This window comes from Melitaea cinxia, chromosome 4 (genome assembly GCF_905220565.1).
Source record: "Melitaea cinxia chromosome 4, ilMelCinx1.1, whole genome shotgun sequence".
Taxonomy (NCBI): domain Eukaryota; kingdom Metazoa; phylum Arthropoda; class Insecta; order Lepidoptera; family Nymphalidae; genus Melitaea; species Melitaea cinxia.
The window spans coordinates 10,232,260-10,257,217 of record NC_059397.1 but is presented as its reverse complement, the minus strand read 5'-3'; the positions used below and the strand labels follow the sequence as shown (position 1 = coordinate 10,257,217).

The following is a 24,958-nucleotide window of genomic DNA, read 5'->3' as shown; positions in this document are numbered from 1 at the left end:
TTATTGAACAGAGACTCGTACGCCCAGGTGAGCGACGTAAATATTAGCAATTGGATCGATTCAAAGCGACTTCCAACAAATTTAAATAGAGATGAGATCAATCGACTCCCTATTCGCGTGAGATATACTCTATATAAATTTTCAAACCGAGCCGTGACCATGGCGTCTGCAACGTCGCCGAAATATCATGAGTTTCAAAATGACAATCACAGTAAGTTCCGTTAAACCAAAAGTGTAAATATATCTACATATAAAGTATGCCACAGGCTTAGAATTGGTTCTCTAGAATGAACGTCCTGGACGTCGTTGTAGGGGGGGGGCTCCAGTTGGGGGATTTTCTTTACGGCCACACGTGATTTCTTGGTTCTTGAGGCTGATTCCTAGGGTCTGCATACGATTCGTCAGAAATGAACGTCCTGGACGTCGGTGGGCGTGTTGGGGAGCTTGGTCTGGTCGGAGGGAGTCTGCTTGAAGTGCTGTACGTGCCTTGTCCTCGGCTCTTGAGGCTGAGTTTCCCGCGCTAACACTCTTTCTACGTGGCGCGCGACTAACTCTGCGGCGGCGGCAGGCGTACGTGTTAGAGTACACAACTCGTTGATAGTCATGCGCACGCGTAACCCTCGCGCTGCCGCCGTTATACACGCAACCGCGATCAGAGATGGCGGCACTAGCAGGAACTCGGTTTCTGTTAACAATCAAATGTATTCATTAATTTTTCATATATGTATGTATATTAATTCAATTATTTTTGTAATCGAGATAGGGTGATATTTATCTATATATGTAAAAATGAATAGTTGTAATATAAATATTATGTTCGAATGACTGCACATATTGAATAATTGTTGGTTGTTGTGTTCGTTATTGTCAGGTTTGGATAAAAAAAAATAAAAAAAAATCGGTAGGTATACCCACGAAAAATAAGAGTAGCGGTACAAAGTTTGACTGTCCAGCTAGTTTCATATGTACGTACGTACATCTTTTTATTGTAAAAGAAATTGTTAAAATTCCTTATATGTGTTTGAAATTATGTGGTGTCATGGGACACCAGGTAGGAACGAAGTTCCTTCGGATAGTATAGAAGCAACACAATTTTTTTTTAAATGTTGTATTTTATATATATTTTCTAGTTCTTGATTTTTTTTTTAAATTTTGTTGATTGGTTTTTAATTAAGTACATAAAAGTATTTAGGAAATTTAGTATTTTAGAAAATGACAAATACCGTAAAATAAAATAAATCAAATAAAATAATAATAATAATAATTCAAACTATTAAGTGAAATAAAAAAACACATGGTTTTATTTATTTTTGTTGACAGTATAAAATTACATAAATAATTAAAAAAAAGTTTACTAGTAATATTTTAGTTTTACAAACGTCATATTATACAGTCGTGTGACTGATATTACGTCACTTCCGTTATATATTTTTCTTACGGTTTTAGTATCACATTTTTTTCAGTTCGGTAGCCCAGGCAAATGTCAAGCCGTAAGGAACTTCGTTCCAATAGAATTTTATGCTGTATAATAAATCATGATCATTTTTAGTTTGATACTTTCTGTAAAGCACGTTTTGGAACGTAGTTATGCGGATAGAGCGGTGCGGAGGCAGGTAGAGCGCATCTGTTGCGAGATAATGACCGCCGTGGACAGGTGGCGAGGCACCTTGCATCTCAGTGGCCTTGTGTCGATCTTTTATTTTGTCGACTGACCATGTTGTAGTAATACTAAGTACTTATTTTAAGTAGTTTGCCATCTCATAATGAGTCGAGGTTTGATCGAGTATTAAGTCAAGAGGTTAAAAATCAAGGAACAACCTTTCTAAGGGGTCCGAATGAAAAAAAAAAACATCGCGCTACAATTTGCACAATACGAATGCTATTGTTGTTTCAGAATAAGGAAGAGAAATCCAACAGCTGCCAGATTTGTGCATGCCGTCCCCGTCTGCATCTTTGTGTGTTGCGTACCTCATCACAATGAGCCGAGAATAATGGTAATTTACATCTTGAGTTCACTAGCCAAGGACGCAGCTGCAATTTCGCCACGATCACGTAGGGTCTCTACAGGTAATGTAGAGTATTGAAGACTTAGATCAAAACGTCAAATCGATCATTGGAGCATTTATTTTTCAACATTATATTATTTTTTTCTCTCTAGGACCTAAAAAAATAATAAAGAATTTGCATTTAAATGTGGTAATTAAGATACAATCATTGATATCCGAAAGTTTATTTTATGAAATAACAAAAAAGTATTTTACTAACAATATGTATAATAGTCGGTACAATATGTATAGTAGTACCTCGCAAAGGATCTGTCTACACCTACCTCTCTATAATACATCTTTACACATCAAAGATTTTTTTTAAAGTTTTACATTTAACATTTAAAACTTTCAGTTACATAATCATAAGCTTCATTGGTTAAATTTTTTATAACGAATGAAATATTTTATATTTCAGAGCTTTATTCATATTTGTAACTCTTCTGCAAATAGTATAAGTGAAGGTGAGGTGATGAAGCGTAAGAACTTCGGGACATATAACTAAGTCGTATCGGGTGTTAGTCGAGGGAACCAAGACGGCAGATGTATTAACACCTGGCACGACCCTTCCGTTTGCTGCCTCTGTAGGTACGATTGGGTCACTGCCCGCCTACGTACTTCTTACTAGCCTTTTCGAGTTTCTTTAGTAAAGTAAGTAAAACTACTTGAAAAAAATATTACGTACACGCGAACTACTCATTATATTAATTACAAAAATGTTAAAGAATCGTTAAGGTCGAGCTTACGTGTAAAGCGTTGAGGAATATAAAAGAAAGTGTAATATTGTGATTATAATGATAATAAAATGTTATAAAATTATGTAGTACCGTTCATAGTAAAGGTCTTTAAAAAATGTGTGATGATGTGTGTTTTTATTTCAAAACAAGTACAAACCGAAACGTATAGATTTAAATTTAGGAATTCCCTATGTAATCATACATAAAAAAAAGGGTAAATTTAAAGCAGGTAGCCGATTGTATCTAATCAAACACGAACGACAGATATCGAACGATCTCGCGCGATCAGCGGACCGGAGCGATCCGTTGCGCGACAGGTTGCCCGTCAGTTGGACTCAACATCTGCTTGCACACGAGTCGAAGGGCCACGCTCACCTAAGACTACACCCCCGTCTTACCCTATTACTTCTAATTATCCCGCACACGTAATGAGCGTTACATCAACAGACTTTAGGAACCGTTAAGTTCCGTTCGTAGAACCTGTCTCGTCACCCTCTATGGGAATCCTTACTTATACAAATAGATGCAAAAGTGCAAGGGTTGCAAATAGTTAATGTCATTATCTAATTGTGTAGAACTAGTCGTAATATAATATCTGTCTCATTTTAAGATATATTAAATTTTGGGGTCATTTAAAAGGTTGACTATAATTACAATTATACTTTGTTTATTTTTAAGGTCTTCAGTCGTTTGACGGCAATAAAAACTCGCATTCGTATTTTGACTATTCGCTAGTAACATTTTATTAACAGTAATAAAATTTTATCTTATTAAAAAAGGTAGAAAATGTACACATGAGTTCACGTTATTTTTGGCGTAAACTTGTGGAGGCCTATGTCCAGCAGTGGACTGTATAGGCTGTAATGATTGAAAAAAGGTAAATATTCAATAAAATTAAAATATTACATTCTGTCACGAAAGACTTACAAAGTTGAGATTAAATAATGGTCATAATTAACAATATATATATATATATATATATATATATATATATATATATATATATATATGTGTGTGTGTGTGTGTGTGTGTATAATATATAAATGAATGTTTGTCTGTATATCCTTTATAGAATCGTAAACTATGCATTTGATCGTGTCATGATCTTCAACAAAGTGTTGTGCATGAGCCCACAAAGGTTTCCGAGTTGGTACGACCGAAAAAAAAGTGTAGCAACGCGCGCAAAGTACAGCTAGTCTTGTATAAAAAATTGTACTCGTAATCACATTAAATTAAAAATACAAAATACTTTCAGTAATTTCGAAAACTGATGACGGAAACGTAACTTTTGAAAATTATAGAGGGCCGTAAAGCCAAGTATCGTGTTAGATAGCTAAGGGTCGGAACGCCAGGTGCGTACTGAGACGGTCTTTGTCGGGGGCCCTTTGTTGAAGACCGGAGCAAGCCGTGGTGCTTGGGTAACGACAATGGCCGCGGGACGTCTTCGCGTATTGTGGCCAACTCAGCTGGCGCGGTCGCTCCCCTCGCGACAAATCGTCTCATAAGTCACCGCGACCGTGACACGGTTACTTGAATTACTACAATAACTATCAGTTGATTGCTATCGTCTACTACACTAACTTAAAAATTCGTCAGCGTCTTGTGACCGTTTCGATGCTTGAAGTATGGCGTTCTTTGTTAGAAGATATCTTTAACATAAATAGTATAATTAGTTTTCTATATTTATACGCAACATATGTATAAACTAAAAAGTCGGTCTTCTCCTTCAGAATCTACATTTTAAATCGTTGGTAGCTTTACTTTTAAAAATAATAATTACTTTAAAATTTTAATTTGTAAACTGACGATTAGAAAGTGATTTTAAAGCCTATTTGAATAAGGTTGCTTTTGATTTTGTTTACTTATTACAATTATAGTACCTAATTTTTTTTTTATTTTTTTTTTTTTATTAATATAAGACAACGTAAGTTTAAGTTTAAGGGGCAAGTAGCAGTATTAACCTGTTAACACCTGGGGTAATGCACGATCAGATATTAGCAATTATGGATGCATCCGGTCCTAGAATACAGAATAATAATAGAATACATACATTTGACAGGTGAAAACTTTTACCACGACAATAAATTTTGAATTTTGAGTGAGAGGTCATAAGGTGTCTATTACTATAATTATTATTTCAAATATCAAGAATTTTATTATAGGCACAATAAATATAATATGTTAAGTGTATTAATTTCCAATTTAATTCGTCTATACCAAAACAAATTGTTATCGATTGCAAGTACAGGAATGCTTAAACAATAAAAATGTAATAATTTTTTACGCTTTTGTCTAATCAGGACTGTTACAAAGATTATTCTTTTAAGAGCAAAGCTACCAGTGAACTAAGATTCAATCATTATTTGATTTTACTATCGTGTTCAGTAAAGGACATTGCGCAAAGGGGTTAAAATCGTTTACAAGATAAAATATTTCTAATTTGAACCTTATCTCAATGAGATACAATTTAAATAATACGATTCACATTAAAACAAAGCACGAGACCATTCACCAAATAACAAATTTTGTCTAGCAATCTATAATATGTTAATACAAATAATCAGCTTTTAAAACTATCGAGCCAATAGAGGATAACCGCCTGACAGCTATAAATAAACTTTTATCGAGACGCGATGGTCCATGGGGGCCAACAGGGTTAAACATAACAAACATCCTTAAATTTTTAAAGAACGTACAACTTCACATTTTTAAATTGAAACTTTATTAATTACACGGAATTAAGTCGGTCATAGTACGAAGTTATTACATGGTACTGTCCAACCCCCATTTGAACTTAAAACGAAGTCAATGACCATTACCTACATAACCATTAACCATATGAACATGTGCATTTGTAAAAGCATGTAGTGTTAAATAAGTGTTAACTAAATAAAAATAATAATAATATATATTAATAAACACACACGTTTACCTAAGTAAGGTAACTGTCATGAGTTGATATTATCTATTCGAAAAAAAAAAACTTTACTGTAAATTTTTGTTTGTATATAAATGAATATATTAATACGCTAAGGTTGTTTGCCTCCCTTTTTAGAAAAATCTCACAATTATTCCACATAAATAATATATATTTCTATAGATAATTGCTTGCTCTACGGGCATCAACAACAAAAAAAAATATTATTGCCTTTGTTTATTTAAATTAATTATTAAAATTATATATATGACGGTTTTAATTCTGAAAAACGTCAACATGATTGACACTCGGTAATTTTTTGGTTCAATTTCAAATCAACTCGCTTATTAGATAATTATTATACTTATTTAGTGCGGATTATTCGCACAGGTATAGCTAGTATAAATGAATATATTAAAATTTATAGATTTTAAATGGCATTTAAATTAAGACTTAACGTAATACTAACAATATATAATTTTTATACTTTTAAAATAATAACCTATTATAAGACAAAACGCGCACAGTTAAATCACCCAGCGTATGAAAGGGTGCCCAACTTTTAGTAGATTTTGAAGATGTTAGACCATTGAGTAGATTTTGAAGATGTTAGATGTTATTAAAATCGGTACACCCAGTAAAAAGTTATTGCGGATTTTCAAGAAGTTCCCTCGATTTCTCTGGGATCCCATTATCAGATCCTGGTTTCCTTATCATGGTACTAAACTAAGGATATCTTCTTTCTAAAAAAAAAGAATTATCAAAATCGGTACACCCAGTAAAAAGCTATGCGGCTTTTCGAGAGTTTCCCTCGATTTCTCTGAGATCCCATCATCAGATCCTGGTTTCCTTATCATTTCAAAATCTGTTCATAAACGACGGAGTTATCCTCGAACATACCTAAAATATATATATATATATATATATATATATATATATATATATATATATATATATATATATATATATATACAGTCGAATTGAGTAACCTCCTCCTTTTTTGAAGTCGGTTAAAAATAATATACTTTTCTTAAAAATATAACACAACGTATTTTTGTAATCAAAATAAATACATGTACGTTGACGTGACTTTACGAGCATGTTTATTCACTAGTGGAGGACCGTATCGAGCACATGGCGCGGTATACCATAAATCAGATTGAGTTCAGATAAGGTAATGGCTATAGTAGAGTTGAACAACACAATGCGATCGCTTTACTTGTATTATCAGCAAACAGACGAATCAGAATTTAGGTAAAAAAGATAACATAAATTATTTAATTAAATTTATAAAAACTCTAATATTAAATAAAATAAATTTAAAACGGTAAAAAGTTTTTAAAAAGTTAATTCATTGTTTTTTTTTTTTATTCTTAAAAAAACCATTGTCTTACAGAAGTTGCCTCATTAAAAAAGTGCTTGGTTAATGTAGTAGACTCGACAATTACTAAAATATAATTGCAATAATTTGTGTGTATTTTAACAAAGAGACTTTCCGAAAGGGTCAGTATGTGGGGTGGAGACACAAGGTGTACGATATCACGGCACGAGCGGCATGTGCGTTCCGATACATCAAACCCTCCCTTACTCCCTAAATACTTTTGACCACTCCGTTGCACGCATTCTAATCGTATTTTATTTATTATATTATTTCGGAATGCAGAAAAACCGACAAATGATTATAATTCCAATTAAACATATTATTTTTCGCAATTGACACTATATTTAGAGTATCGATTAAAATTAACATGGAGTCAAGGAAAACTAAACTTTATTTAACCCGCATATTTAACACAGAACTTATTCGTAAAGTAATTATTTTTTTAAACTAAATAATATAGTTATCTAAAGTATTTATTACCTGTATAACAGACCGAGGTAAGCGTCAGCGCGTGTGTTCGTACGAGAGGATTCGAACGGCCCCACGGCACTCTCGCTAGAAGAGGTTCTACGAAGTCAAAGGCGGTGGCTATTGAAAGTTGCCAATTTATTCGTTGCAGCAGCATTACTTCCCATTGCTATAATAAAAAAGTAGTATAAGTATTTTGATAGTCTTTATAGTATGGGTTTCAACCCTAAAGTCATTTATTTCTTCAGAATGTCCATCGATTATTTCAATTCGTACACTGCAATTACGTTCTTTGAAGAGGCAAAAGAAATGAAGGATATCTTTACGTAGTCGTAACCGTCATACGGGGTGGTTCAGGCGGAAACCGCAAAAAATAGCGAATCGCATTACAATTATTAAAGAAAAGGGCAATACAGTGAACCCGTGTCTAGGGATGTTCACATAGGGAAGCTCAGGAGCTTAAAATAATAAGGGTGAGCTTAATTATCTAGTAAAAGTACGATATGAAGCCTCTCAGACACTGTTTACTAATGTCACATAATTAGAGTAAGATTAAATAATAAAATAATTTTATCATTAATTAATTAGTTACTATTGATAACAATAAATAACAAATCAAATAATTTGTTACTTTGTTTACAAAAACTTCCATTACGAACATAATAGATTTCCTATGTAGTTATCAACATTTAATGCGAAGTAATGAGCTAAAGTATGAGAACTTACTATGCCGTACCTTCCAACTTCATTAACATAAACATTGTAGACTTATCAGGATCATCGTTCGAATTAATTGCAAGGAAGTAAATGGTAGGTACTACACCATACGGTTCCTATTCATCAAAGAACGTGAACACTTTCTCACGGTTACGGCACATGTTACCAAATGTCAGGAAAATTAGCATACATTATAGATATTAAATTATGTTTAGATGCTTTTAAGGGGTGTAGGAATAGAATTTCCTTCATTTCACAAACAGAAATAGTGTATACATTTAGGCGGTATCATTATTGCATCATAACATTTGGTGGACAAGGGCGACAGTAGCGTGTGAAAGCTACGAGTCAAAACTCGCGAGTGTCAGTAAACTAATATGTATATCGAATCACACCTGCCTACCTGCTCACACAATATTACAATTATACTTATATGACAATATTCCTAATGACACTGTGTGAAAATTCTAACACAATAGTACGTGTTAGCTTGAACGTAATGAATGAACAGCACTAGTTATCAAGTGATACGGATGTAAGAAGAATCGCCTTATCAATGTATCACAACGTCTCGCTACCCACATTTCCGTCGGAAGTAGCTACTAACTCAATACTTCGTCACACGTTGCAACTCAGTACTTGTAAGAAAGTGACATTATATTCTTTGCCCGTAGAATGAGTTAGTCGCGGAAGAAGTAATCACCGGAAGCTCGCAAGTAGAAGTTTAAGGAAACGGGTAATATAATGTAGTCGTTTAGGGTGAAGGAGTGACATTTGACTTGGCTAATCGAGTACACATACGACGAAATCAAAACAAAGCAGCACCTTGCGGTCTTCGCAGGATATAAGGTGTATGGCTGCTTTGCGACGCGTTACTTTACAATTAACCTTTATTAAGATTTTGATCTATTTAAACTGATAACGTAGGTATTAAAGACGTGGATAGTAGTTTCCTTTTCGACAATTATTACTTCCAGTAATATAGAAGTTTATTGAAATAAAACTTCTTTACGCACGCTTGACTTGGGGAGAATCTGTGACGAGAGCGTTACGAAAAGTGTGATCGGGCGAATTGAACGGACGTTGAGAGGGAAATATAAGTTAGTGAATAGAAAGAGAGCGAGAGTTACGTTTCGTAAGTTTTACTTCAGTCGTGTAGTCTAAAGCACGCTTGTTTTTTCTCTCAGTAACCATTTATACCTACCAGTTTTTAACAATATATTAAGTTACTTGTTTTTTATTTATTTATAAGAAGGGTTAGTAAAACGAATGCTGACAAATATTAAGAATAATTTATGTATGTGTATGCATATTAGACGTGAACAATCGCTTTCTATTTTTAAAAAGCTGTCAGGAAGCATTTTCTTGATATTCCACGTGAATAAAATTATATATTTGTATGTATGTATGTGTTACTGTGTGGCTACGGTACTAAAGAATTTAGCCACCCCCTCTCTTCCCGTGGGTGTCGTAAGAGGCGACTAAGGGATAACAAGGTTCCACAACCACCTTGGGACTTAAGAAGCCGACCGATGGCGGGATAACCATCCAACTGCTAGCTTTGAAATACACAGGCCGAAGACGGGCAGCAGCGTCTTCGGTGCGACAAAGCCAGCACTGCGGTCACCAACCCGCCTGCCCAGCGTGGTGACTATGGGCAAAACACATGAGTTCACGCTATTTTTGGCGTAAACTTATGGAGGCCTATGTCCAGCAGTGGACTGTGATAGGCTGTAATGATGATGTATGTATGTATGTATGTATGTATGTGTGTATGTATGTACCTACCTATATGTATATGTGTTTAAGTAAATATATTCTAACGTTTATGTCTCAATTTGTACACCTATACAATACCATCTCCTTTGCCCCTAGGTTGCCTGGAAGCGATCGCTTTTCAGCGATCGCTTTTCAGCGATAAGGGCGACCTTTGTACCTTGTTTGTTGTTTTTTGTTACTTTGTACTCTGTTAAAATCAATCTGATATGTATTATTGCTGTATTGTTGTACAATAAAGTGTATTGTTATGTTATGTTATGTTATGTGTTTACTACAACTCCTTCTACTACTATAATATATAGCAATTAAATCTAAACTAAGGTAATTACCAAAATTTTGTGACTAATAAACGCTTAATAATTTCAATAAATGTTCTTTTAGTGATCTAGTAAATACTTTGAGTAGCTTATTATCTTCTCAATATCTTTATACCAAAATTCATCAAAATTGATTATACGGCATAAAAATCAATTTGTTACTACCAAATTTGCATTATAAATATATTGTCAATTTTTATTGTGTTTATGGTTCACTGTTTTTGCCATAATGGATTACTCATAAAAGACAGATGCAGATGAGGACTTTCTTGTAGGACGAATTAAGATAAACATTTCTCTTATACATTATATACGTGTAAAGTCTACAGCTTTTGTAGCGTACGCCAGAATAGCTCGCAGATGGCAGATTTTTTCGGACTTACTTGACAAAATTCATTAAAATTCATTCGGTAGTTTTTGCGTGAAAGAGGAACAAACAACCATACATACACACTTTTGAGTTTATAATATTAGTAGGATTAATCTATACATTAACACGTGAAGCAAAAACTTTGTACCCCTTTTTACGAAAATTTGCGAGGACGGAGGAGTATAAAATTTCGTGTATAATGTAATATGCATAAAATACATATATTAAATCAAAAAAAAAAAAAAAAACATTACACACTATTGAACATTACACACTATTGTATATTACACACTATTATATTAACACTACCATGTATTTGACACACACACACGCATATCATACTCTTTTGTTGATTGTCAAACTCTGTAGTCAAATTGAATTTTAAAAAATGTTCTTAAATTCCTTTTTTTTGTTTTCTTTAATTTAAATCTTTGATTACGGTCGAATTTCGATCTCTGAGCGACCACTAGTAATTATAACTATGTATAGAACATTGTATATATCTTACCCGGACTTCGTGAGGAAAAACAGAATTATCGGTGTAGGCGCAGAGTAGTTCGACCGAAAGTGGATGACACTGGCGGAACTTTGAGGCCAGGAGGAGGGCAGTCACAGCCAACAGTTGAAGCTGCTGTCTCGAGATGGCTCGCTGTGCCAGGAACCTATCCATGTAGCTCACGGCCAGCGGAAACACCTGCTCCTCGCATTGCTGCTCCTCGCAAACCTGGTAATGTAATTTATTTGATTGTAATTGTGATATTTTTAAACTTATTAATTACTAGCTGACTCGACAGACACTGTCCTACCAAACGCAAGAATTGTCATCAACGCGAAGTTTAAATAGTCGTTAACTTTTTCATAATTTTCCAATTTTATGCGCAATTGTATAAAAATTTACAAAGTACTTATTAGAAAAAAATAAGGGAAATCAGTATTCGTTCAAAAGTTATGGCGTGACTAAGGGAAATAGGGATTCGTTTATATATAATGAATAAATTATGTATTTGACGTAGTAACTGCAAGTAGTTTTCCAGTTTTTTTTTTTTTTTTTAGAGTATACATAGTATTAAGTGATTTTATTGTAACTAAGAATAAGTCTACGAATGTATTCGTCTGATATTGTATCATAACATGACGTCGCTGATTTTTAATTAAAATAATTATGTTTGCTCGCAAACGAAAATAAAACCGACTTCAATTACGACGAATTTATAAAACGTAAGTAGACAATAACATAGTCAAGTAAATACGCATTATCAAAGATTACTCATAAAGTAGTTATGAGATCTCAATTTAAATCAAATTTAAATAGGACCAACCATAACAAGCATCATCTTTCGATTAAAACAAAAACCATCAAAATCAGTATACCCTATGAAAAGTTATGCGGTAGGTATAATACAACGTAGGTCGACGAAAAATCAAGTATCAGATTTCAATTAAATTTAAATGGGACATTGCGACTCGCCGCACCACCTTTCGATTTACAAAAATCATCGAAATAAGTTCACCCAGTCATAACATCTGAGATAACACACATAATAAAAAATACAACCGAATTAAGAACCTCCCCCTTTCAGATTTTTCTTAAGTACCTATATCTTGAGTGTGAAATAAAGTAAGGAATTATCTTTTTAACCGACTTCCAAAAAAGGAGGAGGCTCTCAATTCGACAGTATTTTTTTTTTTGTTTTTTTTTTATGTATGTTACATCAGAACTTTTGACCGGGTAGACCGATTTCGACAATTTTTTTTTAATAGAAAGGTGGTGTGTGTCAATTGGTCCCATTTCAATTTATTTGATATCTAACAACTACTTTTCGAGTTATATCTAATAATGCGTTTTTACTTGACGCTTTTTTCGTCGACCTACGTTGTATTATACCGCATAACTTTCTACTGGATGTACCGATTTTGATAATTCTTTTTTTGTTGGAAAGGGGATATCCCTAGTTTAGTACCATGATAAGGAAACCAGGATCTGATGATTGGATCCCAGAGAAATCGAGGGAAACTCTCGAAAATCCGCAATAACTTTTTACTGGGTGTACCGATTTTGATAATTTTTAATTTAATCGAAAGCTGATGTTTATCATGTGGTCACGTATAAACTTTATCGAGATCTGATAACTACTTTTTGAGTAATCTTTGATAACGCGTAGTTACTTGACTATTTTTTCGTCGATCTACGTTGTATTACTCGTCGATGTAATTGAAGTCGGTTTTTTTTTTCGTTTGCGAGCAAACACAATTATTAGGATAGGATATACCAAATTCTTGTATCTATATCCTGCGAGTAGACGTGACATACTACTGGACGATATACAAAATATTTTCTATACAAAAGAAATACTACAGCAATATTACAAATTAATGACTCGAAATAAATAAAATACTCGATCGAGCATTAAATGTTACGTCCATAAATATATAGACAGGAGAGCAGTTGAATACATAAAGTATAAGACGTTTTTTGCAGTCCCTGATACACTACGTTATAAAGATTCCGTTGCTCATTGAACTCGAACAGAGCCTTCGTAAAAACCTGTAATAAAAAGGTTTCCGTTCGCATCCGTCGATTCTAAGGGTTTGTACCTACCTTACGTAAATACACGTGCATCGCGCATGCTATGCGCATATTATCTTTCGTTTGGTACCTTAGTTACTAAATATTTTATTGTTTAGATAATATGATGGCGTAAACAATGCATTTTTTTTTTGTTTTCAACTTTTACAACTACACACGTTTATTAGTTATCAGAAATGCGTAATCAATTTTTTTCAAGGCAGACGTAAATAAAGATAAAATGTGCAGGTAGTTTTAAAAACTTCCTTAATTTCAATTGAGTCTATACTTTATTTAGTAATGCATTTAGATTTGGTAACAAACACACATAATAATTAAAAATAAATTTCGACGTAGTAGTAGCCTACGGAAAACTTAAGCTCACTTACGCTCTCAGAAATTTAAGGTCATTCACTCTAATTTTAATCAGCTGTTGTCGGAAGTTGTAGGCGATAGTTTACTTTTAATGAGAAGGGCGTGTAATAGACATTCCAAGGATTAAGATATACGGCGTATATTTTACGTATTCCAAAAATATATAAATAAAAAATGTACCTCTAGCATCCAAGTAGTAACAACTTTTCGCATAAAAGGTTGTATATCAATTTGAACATGTTGAAAATAATCTGTATGTATTGCATGAACTCTTTCCAGAGTCAAAAGGTTCAGCAACAGTCTGGGATCACGATCCAATGCACGATCAGGTCCTGCAACACACATATCCATTGTCCTTCCACTGGTGTTGCTGTTATTTCCAGAATTTTGTAGGTTTTCTCCACAAGACAAATCCATTATAATCACAAATAATCACTCGACGACACCGCAGTAATATAAAGTACCTAGTCCCAAAGGTACTTTATTCGTGGTTTAAACTTTAGTAAGTTCGTACAGTGTTTATGTTTATAACGAGTATATACACAAACGCTGTCGCCGCTCACACAGCCGGTCGGCAGGCGGCCAAAAACAGACTATTGTGTATTTTGCCGTGTGCGTTCTGTCAAAGTGGCATGTATAAAAAACGCAGAAGCCCTTCGTTTCTCCCCTCTCCAGTGTCACGTTGTTTAGTATGCCTACGTTTGAAAGAACTCAAATTTTTTAAAGAAAAATGACCGTAAAATTTAGATTATCTATTTTTAAAAACAAAGAACTCATTAATATACGAAATTAAAAAAAATATATAGTTGGTCGTAAATTTCGGTAGGACATTTTTATAGATATAGATTAATATACTATTTTTCTTGCATATAAAGAAAAGTTTTTCCAGCTTTATGTAGGTATATACTTAGTACGGGAATTTATACTTTAGTATTACATTATATATACTATTGGAACGAAGTTCCATGACATTTGGCTGAGCGACCGAACTGAAAAAAAATGTGATACTAAAACCGTAAGAAAAATATATAACGGAAGTGACGTAATATCAGTCACACGACTGACACGCCGTGTATAGGTATGACGTTTGTAAAACTAAAATATTACTAGTAAACTTTTTTAAAATTATTTATGTAATTTTATACTGTCGACAAAAATAAATAAAGACACATGTTTTTTTTTTAATTTCACTTAATAATTTGTTTTATTATTATTATTATTATTTTGTTTGATTTATTTTAATTTTACGGTATGTTATTTTATAAAATACTAAATTTCCTAAATATTTTTATGTACTTAATTAAAAACCAATCAACAAAATAAAAAATAAAATTAAGAACTAGGAAATATATGTATATAAAATTCAACATTTTTTTTTTTCAAATTGTGTTGCTTCTATACTATTTGAAGGAACTTCGTTCCTACCTGGTGTCCCATGAGTCCACATAATTTTTATTTTACATACATGCGTAAATTTATTTAAAAGTAAAAAAATACATTTATATCTTAAATATTTTCATTACAACTCTTCTAAATATAAGTTCTTTAAAGATTCCTATCTTTTAGATTTTTACGTTTATTTACATTACTTATTATTATTAATAAGCGCTATCGAGAGACTGATATGTTCACGCGCCGTTCTGGATCTGGCAGAAATCGGGGCACTTCTGAGAGAGATTATCGATTTATTGTATCAACTTCTTTACGAAACTGGCGCCGCTTCAAGTTGTACGAAGGGTTGCTGTAAGTGACTCTACAACTAGAAGAAGGTTGAAGAAACGTAGACTGGTAGCACACAAGCCAGCAAATGGACCGAAATTAATTGCAGACCATCGAAGAGCGCGCCTTGACTTTGCACGCGAGCACCTAAATTGGTCATACCTCCAATGGAGCAAAGTTTTCTTCTCTGATGAATGTAAAATCATGCTCTATGGTAACGACGGAAGGAACAAGGTCTACAGAAGAGATGGAGAACGCTTTGCACAATGCTGAATTGAAGGAAGGGTCAGTTATGGTGGTGGTTCGTTTGGGGAGGAATCAGCGCTGACGGTAAGACAGAGCTTGCCTTCGTGTATGAGCCGCGCCTACCTGCTTTGAACTGTCATCGGTACGTGGAACAGTGCCTAGAGCCTCACGTGATGCCCTATGCAGACTTTATCGGCAACGAGTTCACATTTATGCACGATAACGCCAGAGCCCACACCGCGAGCGTCGTACGTAATTACTTTACCGAAGTCGGTATCTCTATAATGGAATGGCCAGCAAGGAGCCCGGACAAGAATCCATTTGAACATCTCTGGGATCAACTAAAGAGGCAAATCCGAGCAAAAGATCCTACCCCAGACTCACTTGACCAGCTGAAAAGTGCCATTCAGGAAGAATGGGATAACATCTCACAGCATGTCATCGTAACTCTCAACCGATCGATGAAAAACCGGATGGAAGCTGTGATAAGAGCTTGAGGAGGGAACACTAGTTAAACATTATTTATTAAAAGTTTTTCAGTTTTTTTTTTTTACCTACATGTGTTGTTTCATTCATTGCCTTCGTTCTCCATACAAAATAAAAATGACTCATTAAAGAAAACACGAAATCTATGAAAATTTAATTTGAATTTAGAACAATAACATTAGAATTTGAAAACCTCATAAAACTCACTAATAAGCGACAGTTGATATTTATTCGTAAATAATAAAAAAACTGATAATCGTTACAAAACATAAATTTGCAAGGTGTTTCGATTTTTTTGATGAAAAGTATATATTGTATCGCAGGGGGACACATTTAGGGGTGATATCCAGGACGCCCGGGTAGGAAGCCCTAGGCCGTATGTCAGCCTCAGCACTTGGGGGACCAATACCGACCAAACCCCTGCGGGAGCTTTCAGCCGCTTTAATTGTAGGGTCTCGGATCTGCAGGCAACAGGATCCCTCCAGCGACAGACTGGTCTAGGCGAAAAGGCCGGACTTCTTCTTCATACGGATTGTTCGGCTCACCTTTGAACAATCCCGATGACGCCGTGTCTAGCAGGACGGAATTCCCATCCCAACCCGACCCTGGCACAGAGGCGTTACTGAAAGCACTTTAAGTAGCGCCTTCTACGCACCCCCGTACGTCGCCTGCGAAGGGAGGCCTCGTCGGCGGCCTTCTCTCTCACCCGCTCGTCATTCTTCTGGGACATTACCGTCTCGCAGAAGAAGTCCCCATCGCCTTCCAGGACTCATCATCGCCGAGCATCGTGGTGATGACGCTCGGGAGTACAAATCCCCTCCGAGGACTGTCATCAAATTGCAACGCAACGCCGCCCATCTCGGGTACACCTCGAAGGTGTGCTGGGTCGAGTCCACCGCCGCGCCACAGTCGTGACATCAGGTCATCGCCTCCTAAGTCTGCCTAGTGCACTCGCCACCTTCACGAGCTTCGGTCCCACCATAGCAAAGTGTGGGCCGAAGGTCCACCCTCCGTCAAGAATGAGCCCCAGATATTTCACTTGGGGGGTATCCTGACTCTCCCTTCTCCGATCTACAGGGTAGCCCCCGGTAGGGGTCCAGTCCCGCGTAAGAGGAGGGCTTCGGTCTCGTCAATTCCCTGAAGCCCCAAACTCTTTATGTGGCTGATCACGAGGTCGAGTCCGACCTTGGTCAGCCGCGCCGCCTTCTTGTAGTCTCGTCCTCGGGAGTAAACGAGGATGTCATCCACGTAGCAGATGATACCCATCCGCGTAACAGATGACACCCATCCAGTTGTACCCGATGTCCGACCCGATGTGTGATTTTCGATCAGAAAGATCGCAAAGTAGGCCTCGAAAATCGGTCCTCCTCAGATACAGGGGCACTCCGGGGAATTTCAGTGCCTCCGGAATCACTGCATGTGGGAGGCTGTTGAAGGCGTTCGCGATGTGGTCCAGCAACACCGCGACAACATTAATATTAAAAGTATTTTATTTGAAAAAAAAAGTTAGTTTTTCTATTATTTTGCGTTCTCTTTTAGGTTCTATGTCACTGGTTAGAAATTCAAAGCTTTCATTATCATTTGTACATTTTTAACCGACTTCCAAAAAAGGAGGAGGTTCTCAATTCGACTGTATTTTTTTTTTTAAATGTATGTTACATCAGAACTTTTGACCGTGTGGACCGATTTCGACATTTTTTTTTAATCGAAAGGTGGTGTGTTTCAATTGGTCTCATTTAAATTTATTTGAGATCTAACAACTACTTTTCGAAACATTTTTGAATATCATATCAAAAATTGACCGCTCCAGCGGGGTTCGAACCCGCGTCTCCGACTGACCGTGTCGGCGCTCTAGCTCTAGTCAATTTTTGATATGATATTCAAAAATGATTAGAGTTCCTAATGTGTGGGTAACACAAAAATAAAATCGTACATATTAAAAATAGCATGGTGTCGTCTCCTGTCAAAGATTTTCATTGTAATATGAAACTTTGAATAGTTACGGGTCTCTGTAAAGAACTCACTATAGACGGCGCCACGGTTCGCTTAAACCGAAAATAAAAATCATCATATCAAAAATTTCGCTCTAGCGGGTACATCGTTCCATAGCTTAATTGGCTAGAGCGCCGACACGGTCAGTCGGAGACGCGGGTTCGAACCCCGCTGGAGCGGTCAATTTTTGATATGATATTCAAAAATGTTTAGAGTTCCTAATGTGTGGGTAACACAAAAATAAAATCGTACAACTACTTTTCGAGTTATATCTAATAATGCGTTTTTACTTGACGCTTTTTTCGTCGACCTACGTTGTATTATACCGCATAACTTTCTACTGGATCTACCGATTTTGATAATTCTTTTTTTGTTTGAAAGAAGATATCCTTAATTTAGTACCATGATAAGGAAACTAGGATCTGATGATGGGATCCCAGAGAAATCGAGGGAAAGTCTAGAAAATCCGCAATAACTTTTTACTGGGTGTACCGATTTTAATAATTTTTAATTTAATCGAAAGCTGATGTTTGTCATGGGGTCATATATAAATTTTATTGAGATCTGATAACTACTTTTTGAGTAATCTTTGATAACGTGTAGTTACTTGACTATTTCTTCGTCAATCCACTTTGTATTACTCGTCGATGTAATTGAAGTCGGTTTTTTTTTCGTTTGCGAGCAAACATAATTATATTATTATTACAACACTAGGGCACTTCTCTAGTAGTTATTCGAATCTTGTCATTATTCAAGTTTAGCAGCATTTTAATTTATAACGTAATAGTAGGAGATCCGGAATAGTATGCCGTGTGGTGTCGGCCGTGTAGAATAGCACCACCCCCTTTCTTATTTATTTATTTATTAATTTATACTTTATTGTACACCCCAACTACATTTTAAACAATAAACACATTTAAAAAATATTTACAGACTGTGAAGTACAATGGGCGGACTTATGGCTATTTAGCCATTTCTTCCAGACAACTCAACAGGGTCAGGGTCCTGGAGAAGGAAAACTTCATTTGAAACCCAGAATGGGGTCTTCGTCAAGCATTCGTGACATAGCTCTAAAACGCGAAGGACTCCTGCAGCCGAACTGGCTCTACACGTATCGACTCGTTATTCCTGTGGGCCTAGCCAGTGAGGTCGAAAGGGTGGTGCAGAGCTTAGGCAACTCTGCGTCTTCCTGAAGTGTATTAATAGATAAAGCTTATTACTCGGTGCAGGATTACATAGTTGGTAAAGATGTGTGGACTTAGTGACGCTGTATTTCATGCAACATGTTTCTAATTTTGTTATAAAACACAGTTTATATATTATTTTCAAAAGAGTAACTGCGGAGTTTCTTGCCGATTCTTCTCTGCAGAATCTACATTCCGTATCGGTGGTAGCTTCACTTTTACAAAAATAATAATTAATTTTTAAAGTTTTAATTTGTAAAATGACGATTCGAAAGTGCTCTTGGAGCCTATTTGAATAAAGCTATTTTTGATTTTGATTTTGATTTTTTCCAAGGCGACACAGTGCCTGTCTGACATTGTCTAAATCGTTTGTAATAGACGGACTATATAAGTACGTTTGTGGGGTCAGCTAGTATTTATACATAAATCATAAAATCTTGACGATGTTTTCTTGGCGACATTTTTGATTATAAGTATAGGTATGGCCGTGAGATGAGTTTTTTTTTTTGTTATTTGTTTTACTGTATTCAAAATTTTATTTATTTCAATAACTCTTTTTATAAAACCTACAAGCCTATTGTTATTGTAGCTTTTGTGTTTTTATACTTATATGTAATTAAAATAACGGGACAAGCAAGTTTTAAGCACTTTTTATTTTTATGCTCTATTATATTAAAAAACATGAACATTACAATAAAATGAAAGAGGTGTTATTTATTCAGAGGGTGAGTGCACACGTCGGAGGAGGGCCGAGGGCAAAAGGCAGCTGCGGGTGCGCTTATGCATGAGCCGGGTGCACGCGAGCCGGTTGACATTTTACTACAAAAATCCCAACCCACCTGATCTCTTAAACTAGTCATTAAACTCCCTTTCGAGATTCAAATGATATCAAGAACAAGTAAGCACGTGGCCCCTATATAACGCGTGCTGTTGAATCCAGTTACAATAATAATGTCATGAATGTTGATGTTCTCTATACATATAGCTTTTAAATTATTACATTGTTGACAAATTTTATTCTTTCGTAGTATCATCAGAAAATTTTCTTTTATAAAACGGAATATAGGAGCAGATCACTTTCCAATCTGTGCAATACACTATACTCACAAAACCAGCTAGGTTGAAACATAAGATCGATGTCATAAAACCTGATAGTTGTTCAAACTGTTTTTTACCGAGTACCATTTTGTATAGTAAGTATAAAATTATCAATGGATCTATGTATCTATTGTTTAAATTATTCAAATGTCAAATGTCATTACGTTATTTTTTTTATTCTGTAAGGTTTTATACTTTTTATTTTATAATCTGTTTATTATGGCATCCCTAAAGTAAAAATGCATTTAATCTGGGTCTTTTTTTGAAGCAAATTTTTTTAAAGCACGCTTGACACCTACCCCACCCCAGCCTGCAAAATAATGATATTTGTAATAAAAAAAATACTAATCGATAGATTTTCAATAACTCAATTCAACTACGTTGTCCCTTTGAATTGCTCACCTTAAATTATTTCATTAAAAATCAAAAAAGTCATTGAAAAATATGGAATATAGTATATATGTTAAAAATTAAGGAAAGTGGAGCTGTTCCAAACTGTAGTTGAGCAATTATAAATGCAACTTGAGCAGTTCTTTCACACTTTGAACAATTTAGAATATTGTATGCATCAAAAGATATAGGAGTTTGAAAAATATTGTTAAATGAATTTTTTTTACAATTTTTTTTTTTTTTTTTTTTTTATACAATGATAGGCTTGCGTTTGACCACTATTTCACCTGATGATAAGTTAAAATGCGGTCTAAGATGGAGCACGCTTACCTAGAAGTAACCTATTCACTCGCGACTTAAAGATCCCCAGGTTATAATTTTCTGGAAACACAGACGCTGGTAGAGAGTTCCATTCTTTGGCTGTACGGATCAAGAATGTACTAGCGAATCGCTTAGTGCGTATAAGGGGAATGTCAACCATATAAGGGTGGCGTAACGCAGAGCGTCTGGTTGTACGATGATGGAAGGGCGAAGGGGGAATCAAGTTATGGAGTTCCTGCGCACACTCTCCGAAGTGTATCCGATAAAAAACCGATAGGCCGGCCACCCTCCGTCGATGATGCAAGCTTTGCAGCTTTGCAGCGACCAGTGCATCATCACCGATGAGCCTCCTGGCTCGTCTCTCAATCGACTCGAGAAGCTCCAGCTGGTACTTGGCTGAGCCATCCCAAAGATGAGAGCAGTACTCCATGCATGATCGAACTTGCGCTTGATATAAATTTAGAAGCTGTTCCGAAGTGAAGTACTGTCTCACCTTCGAGAGGACGCCCAGTTTTCTGGCAGCTGTTTGAGCCTTTGTCTCTATGTATGAGCCGAAATTGAGGGTGGATGACAAAGTAACGCCAAGAAGCTCTAGGCGGTCGGTTATGGGCACGGGCACACCGCGGAAAGAGGGAGTCAGATGGAAAGGACTCCGCTTTGCCGAAAAAAGACACGCCTGGGTCTTAGAGGCGTTGAACTTGACCAGGTTTGCGTCACCCCAATCGGAGACAGCTTTAAGGGACAAGTTCAGACGCTGAATCATAGCTTCCCTCAGCGATTGGATCTCAGACCCACTCGCTCGTGCGTTGGACACGTAACGCTCGACAACGGTGCTGTCATCTGCATACCCAAAAGTTCCGGGTTTGAGCAGGTCGTTGATGTGCAGCAAGAATAGCGTTGCCGAGAGTACAGACCCCTGAGGAACCCCGGCATTGATGGCCAAACGATCGGAATCGCAACCGTCTATGACAACGCGGATCGATCGATCCCTCAGGAAGTCAGATATCCAAACACAGAGAGAAGTGGGTAGGCCGTATGAAGGAAGTTTGCTAATAAGGCCGTCATGCCAGACCCTGTCAAATGCCTTCGAGATATCGAGCGAGACCGCAATGGCTTCCCCGTGTTTCTCGATAGCCTCACTCCAAATGTGTGTGGCATACGCCAGAAGATCACCCGTGGACCGATTACGGCGAAAACCAAACTGTCGGTCGCTAAGGAGATCGTTCTTCTCAAGGTGTGCCAGGAGCCGGTTATTCAGTATACGTTCCATACTCTTACAGAGTATGGACGTTATGGAAATAGGTCTGTAATTGACAGGGTCAGCTCGACTGCCCTTTTTGGGCACAGGCTGCACGTTAGCTTGCTTCCAGGCTTTCGGCACTTGTCCTGTCGCTAGAGAGAGACGAAACAGACGTGTCAGGATTGGAGACAACTCAGGCGCACAAGTTTTGAGTACTATGGCAGGTATTCCGTCAGGACCACTAGCTTTATTTACGTCCAGATTGCGCAAGGTTTTAAGGACCTCTTTTTGACGGATTCGGACTTCAGACATAGACGTCTCGCATCGAATCGAAGAAGTTGGAGGTGTGGCGCTGCCTAAATCAAGACGCGAGGATTCCGCAAAGAGATTAGCAAACAAGTTTGCCTTCTCCTCAGCGGTGTGGGCTAGTGATCCATCGGGTTTTATCAGTGGAGGTAGTGAGGGGCGACAGAAGTTCGATTCGGCCGCTTTAGCCAGGGACCAAAAGGCTTTACTACCAGGTGGGTATGACGCAAGTCTAGTCCCAATTCTGCCAATGTGGTCAAATCGAGCCTTCTGCAGAGCCTTCTTGCAGGACTTAGTGGCTCTGTTATAGGCTTTCTTCCTCTGACCCACGTCTGTTGTCTTGTGGTTACGAGCGTCGACCCAGGCCAAGTAAGCAGTGTTCTTTTCTGCTTCAGCACGAGAACAGTCAGAATTAAACCAGGGTCGAGCTGCCACGGATGCTGATGCGTCAGTGAATGGTATGTAATACTCCATTCCCTGACGCAGAACATCAGCCACAGCATTCGCACAAGATGAGGGATCATCGGAGGAGAAGCAAATCTGTCGCCATGGGTACGATGCAAAGAAAGAACGCATCTCATCCCAGTTTGCTGACTTGTATCGCCATATTCTACGGGTGCCTTTGGGGCAGGGTAAGGGCGGTGAATGGACGGATATGGACTTCACCAGACAGTGGTCAGAGCTGCCTAAAGGCGATGAGACCGAAACCGAATAGCGGTCAGGATCTGTTGTCAGGAAAAGGTCCAAACAGTTGGCAGTATGCGAGTCAACATCGGGTACCCTTGTTGCTTCCTGGACCAGCTGGGTGAGATTGAGCGCTAAAGCGAGATTGCGAATCTCTCTACCAGCGTGGTCAGTGTGCTGGTATGGGAATAGCCACTCTTGGTGGTGGGCGTTAAAGTCCCCCAGCATTACCAATTGAGCAGTAGGATACCGGTGCTGAGCCGCATCAGCCGCCTCACTAAGGTGTTGAATAAGCCTGGTTGTCTCCAGATCTCCGCTGTGCGAACGGTAAACACAGACATAAAGAATTTTCTCCACTCCTGTGTCCACCAAAACCCATAAGTTAGAGAAGCTGGGATCTTCAAGATTACGAAGACGCCGGCAGCATATGTCGTCGCGGGCATATAAGCAAACACCCGCGTGTGGTTTAAAATTATGCTCCAAGGTATAACCCGGGTAACACAAGTATGCTGTGTCAGACGGGCTGCCGATCTGCGTCTCCGAGAGGAACAGTAGGGCCGGTTTCTCAGTCTCAAGATGGTGGTGGACTGCAACGAGATTGGAGTGCAAACCTCGAATGTTAGAGAGGTGCACTGAGAGTGAGAGGGAGTGCAACCGCTGTGCTGTCTTGTTAATACTGTTACTCTTTTTCATAAAGGCGAGTGAAGGAAGGTGAGAAAAAGGAAGTGAAACGAGGCTCCACACTACTAACCCTCAGACTTTCACCGAATCACTACGATGGAAAAGGGGATTGGACTGGAGACTGCGGGGACGCCCGAGCCCCCCCGGAGATGTCCACCGGGCCCTCTCATCCGGTCGCCAACCGGCACGATGGCGCATCCCGGGATTTTTCGACAGTTGGCGGGGCAGCCTTTCGTGTGTGGCTGGCACATTAATTGGGCCCCCAACTACCTGCGGTCGGCCAGCGGTGCACCGTGCCTCGGATCCCGCTACCCTCCAGAACCAATCACCACAGCGCAGCGGTACCAGTGCCAGTCAGACTGGCCAATTCGCGCGGAACAACTTTTTCGACCCAAATTCTCAGTCGGCTACACCGATCAACGTACCGAAACACGAAACCGCTTGACGGTACGACTTTGTTCGGTGGGTGGTCGCGAGCCGTCGGCCAGAGCCTACCACCAGTATGTCACCTGATTAGCACCACCCAGGGACCACGTGTAGGGTTTCACAACGGGGTATACACCTACGGACGAGGGCGACTCAGTCCCCAAAAATCAATCAAACAATTCTATCTACATATTAGAAAAAAAATTGCCTGTAGTCTATGTCGTATCTCCAAATAGTTTTTTACATACCCCACCCCAGCCTGCAAAATAATGATATTTGTAATTAAAAAAATACTAATTGATAGATTTTGAATAGCTCAATTCAACTACGTTGCCCTTTTAAATTGCCCACCTCAAATTATATAATTAAAGTCCCACACTGCGTTTGCCAAGACGCGGCCTTCACTCCAGGACTCGTCTATTCCAACGTCCAGGACCCGTCTACTCCAACGATTCAGAAAAATTCAGATAAAGAAGAAAAATAAAGGGAGGAAATATAAAGTAAAGTTAGTGG

General features: G+C 37.4%; 2 protein-coding genes across 2 annotated transcripts; both read right to left on the bottom strand.

The window, feature by feature from the left end:
• Nucleotides 1-401: 401 nt before the first annotated feature.
• LOC123669871 (G1/S-specific cyclin-D2-like) lies at nt 402-14,261 on the bottom strand. Its single transcript, XM_045603396.1, has 4 exons — nt 13,853-14,261; nt 11,240-11,455; nt 7,561-7,717; nt 402-685 (listed from the first exon to the last, which is right to left on the bottom strand). Exons 1-4 carry the CDS (start codon nt 14,087-14,089, stop codon nt 402-404), a joined length of 894 nt encoding a protein of 297 aa, XP_045459352.1. The 5' UTR covers nt 14,090-14,261.
• A 2,933-nt stretch (nt 14,262-17,194) lies between these two features.
• Nucleotides 17,195-24,031, bottom strand: LOC123670373. The gene is made up of 2 exons (XM_045603869.1): nt 22,642-24,031; nt 17,195-17,487 (listed from the first exon to the last, which is right to left on the bottom strand). The coding sequence occupies exons 1-2, from the start codon at nt 24,029-24,031 to the stop codon at nt 17,195-17,197; spliced, it is 1,683 nt and encodes a 560-aa protein (XP_045459825.1).
• Nucleotides 24,032-24,958: the final 927 nt, after the last annotated feature.

Excerpts from the sequence above, each read along its gene's own strand:
- LOC123669871 (XM_045603396.1), bottom strand. The coding sequence starts at position 14,089 with ATGGATTTGTCTTGTGGAGAAAACCTACAAAATTCTGGAAATAACAGC. Across the intron at positions 11,456-13,852 it reads TTACTACTTGGATGCTAGAG|GTTTGCGAGGAGCAGCAATG; the intron begins GTACATTTTTTA and ends TTACATTACCAG. Across the intron at positions 686-7,560 it reads TACCTCGGTCTGTTATACAG|AAACCGAGTTCCTGCTAGTG; the intron begins GTAATAAATACT and ends GATTGTTAACAG.
- LOC123670373 (XM_045603869.1), bottom strand. The coding sequence starts at position 24,031 with ATGAAAAAGAGTAACAGTATTAACAAGACAGCACAGCGGTTGCACTCC. Across the intron at positions 17,488-22,641 it reads TATGTCTGAAGTCCGAATCC|GACCGATTTTCGAGGCCTAC; the intron begins GTCAAAAAGAGG and ends GTATCTGAGGAG.